Source organism: Empidonax traillii, unplaced genomic scaffold (assembly GCF_003031625.1).
Source record: "Empidonax traillii isolate 1590-97213 ecotype Southwest subspecies unplaced genomic scaffold, ASM303162v1 scaffold5839:size7017, whole genome shotgun sequence".
NCBI classification, from domain to species: Eukaryota; Metazoa; Chordata; class Aves; order Passeriformes; family Tyrannidae; genus Empidonax; species Empidonax traillii.
The window spans coordinates 4,322-7,017 of NW_020961032.1; the positions used below are offsets into that span (position 1 = coordinate 4,322).

At 51.8% G+C, this 2,696-nt stretch overlaps 1 protein-coding gene across 1 annotated transcript in view; it reads right to left on the minus strand.

Annotated features, from left to right (window-relative positions):
- The window catches only part of LOC114073260 (spectrin beta chain, non-erythrocytic 2-like), a gene marked incomplete at its 3' end in the record, with an annotated part of 7,000 nt that extends 4,314 nt beyond the window's left edge, over positions 1-2,686 (minus strand). The window contains exons 1-2 of the mRNA XM_027911049.1: positions 2,612-2,686; positions 2,462-2,506 (exon numbers count right to left, since the gene is read on the minus strand). Coding sequence (XP_027766850.1) covers positions 2,462-2,506; positions 2,612-2,686 — 120 coding nt within the window. The remainder of the gene's footprint in view (positions 1-2,461; positions 2,507-2,611) is intronic.
- Positions 2,687-2,696: the final 10 nt, after the last annotated feature.

Sequence of the window (2,696 nt, forward strand, 5' to 3'; positions counted from 1 at the left end):
GCAAGTACCAAGACGATGGATAGATGCGACTCCTCAAGCTGTGGAAGTTCAGGAAGAAGTCCATTCAGTCTTTTACACTATTGGGCCAACTCCACAACAGGAACAGCCCAAGATGAGTCCCCTCAAGAAAAAGCAAGTCCTTCCTAGAGGACTCCAAGCCCTCCTGATCCTTCTCTCCTTTGTTCCACCATGAACTACCTGAGCCTTCTCAGTCCCAAACTGAATGCAGCAACCGGCAAAGAACGTCTGGACCACCCTGACCAAAACCACTGACACAGACACAATGTGCATTTTCTTTGACAGCGTGAGGAAAACCTTTTTAAAAGCTGTCTCGTTACTATACCCGACTGGAACAGGTTTATCCAGAACACTTCCCTTATAGATAATTTCCCTCCTTCTTCAAACACTATTTCCCAACTTCTCCTACATCAGGGAGCCCTAAACACTGATCCCCAAGAATTAAATCTTTTAGGCTCATTTGTACCTACCACTTGCTTTAGATTTAAACCCACTACTAATTGCCTTACTCTAAAATCTAACCTATCCCCCGACTCTATACTAACACCACCACATGCTGGAAGAACTCCCAACCTTATCCTCTTCCTACTGAAAGTTTCTCTCGACCCACTAACCTGCCTTCCATCTACTTTATCACCATAAACCAAGACAAAAGGTTTTTCAGGTCTCTTGGGTTGGTTTTGCCTTCCTTCCCTTTCTGATTGGGTCAACAAGGTTGCTAAAGGAATCATTTTCTTTCTAATTATCACTTTCCCTATCCTTGTTTTCCTTCCCTGTCTAATTTTTTGTGTTAAGAAATCCATGACTAAAAGTTTTTCCCAAGTTTTCACAGCCCTGAAAAACAAGAGAGGGGGAGATGTAGGAGGTGGGACCAGCAGAAGCCTGCAGAGAATAGAGTTTCTAGCAACAACAGCTGCCCGGAATTGCCTGAGAGCTACAAGGGGTCAGACCAGCCCCAGCCTTACAGACCTCTGCAGGTGAAGGAAGAAGGGTTAACTGAAGCATCTCGCTGCAGGGGCCCACTGTTCTCCCCCCCCCTTTCTCTGCCTTGCTCAAAGGAGATCTTGTTCTGTACCCAAAATATTTACAGATACATAGAACAAAGAACCCAGCGCCCATAAATCTCATCCAGAGGAGCCAAGGTGACATCTCAATAGGTGTTACAGGCCCCAAGCCAAGGCTTTCTTGAAGCCTCAGTGATCAGAACACAGAAACAATAGAAAGAACGAAAGGTCCCCGAGGTGAGGTGAGGATGAGGATTAAAAAAGCAACCCCCAGGATGAAGGCAAACAGGATCTCCCACCATAATATTCCTCAAAATGGAAACCACGCCTCCATCTCCGCCCCTAACTCCACCTGTTATGAATATTGTAATCTACGTTGTAATCATTGCCAAACCTGTATAAAATACTCACTCTAACCCAACCAACTCGGAGCCTGTTTTTCCCAGCACGAGCTGGCAGGCTGCCCAGCCGTTAATCAATAAATACCTCGCTGTTCTAGGCATAAAACTCTGTCTAAACAGTTTTTATCTGCTTTTTTGGGGCATCAATTTGGCGACCCTGATGGGACTTCTATCCCTCGGCTGTGAAATCCATCGAAGGTCAGGACCCCACCCCAGGCGCGACTGTCTTCTTGGTTAATAAACTGCCATTTTGGGGGTCACATCTTTTGTGTGTGTGTGCCCGTCCCCCAATGCAAAATGCGCCCGGAGGTCTTCCCGCAGGTCCCCCCCAAAACCTGCTAGAGATGGCGCCCAACGTGGGGCAGAATCCACCCTTCTTCCATTAAGAAAGGTCTCTGTTCACTGGAGCTACTGGCGGATTGTGTTTCTGGAGCTCAGTCTGCCCCTAAGACCTCACTCACTCCAGCTTTTCGTGAACGGCCCGTTCACACAGTCCCCTCCGTCCAGCTACGTGGGACATCGGTCCCGGGACAGCCAGCGCCCAACACAGAGACGTCGCGCCCGCTGGGACCCCCCGCCCCGCAGCTGTGACCCCGCTTCAGGACCTGAGCGGTGCTTGGAGCACCTGGGGGATAGCGAGTGAGTACCCAACCCCCCCTTTTTACCCTAAAAAATGGGAAACGAGCTCTCCGATACGGAAAAGACAAAACGGAGTTTCAAACTTTTCTCCCCGCAATTAAAAAACGAGCAGAAAAAAACACAACGGGAGAAATCGGAGCCACAAGAAGCTCAAATCCTGATTCCCCCCCCCCCGCACTGCCCGGCCAGCTCAGCCAGAGCAGAAGCTGCTCTGCCATCACCCCTCCCCCCGCCCCGCAGAGCCGGGACCGGCGCCGGGATCAGACCTGCAGGTCCCCCCCAAAACCTGCTAGAGGACACCTGTGGGGACACACAGGGGACATGGGACAGACTGTCTGCGGCCTCCTGCACGTGGGGCACCTGGGACAGGGACAGGGGACATGGGACAACCTCCCTTACCTGGGTGCTCAGGGTCTGCACGTCGTGCTCGAAGGTTCGGTGACACTGTACCAGCCCTAGGTCCCTGTCCCCCCTATCCCCCCTGTCCCTGTGTCCCTCTCCCATCCCTGTGCCCCCCATCCCCCCTGTCCCTGTCCCCACGTCCCTCACCTGTGCGCTCAGGGCCTGCACATTGTGCTCGAAGGCGGTGACACTGTACCACCCCTGGATCCCTGTCCCCCCCATCCCCCTGTCC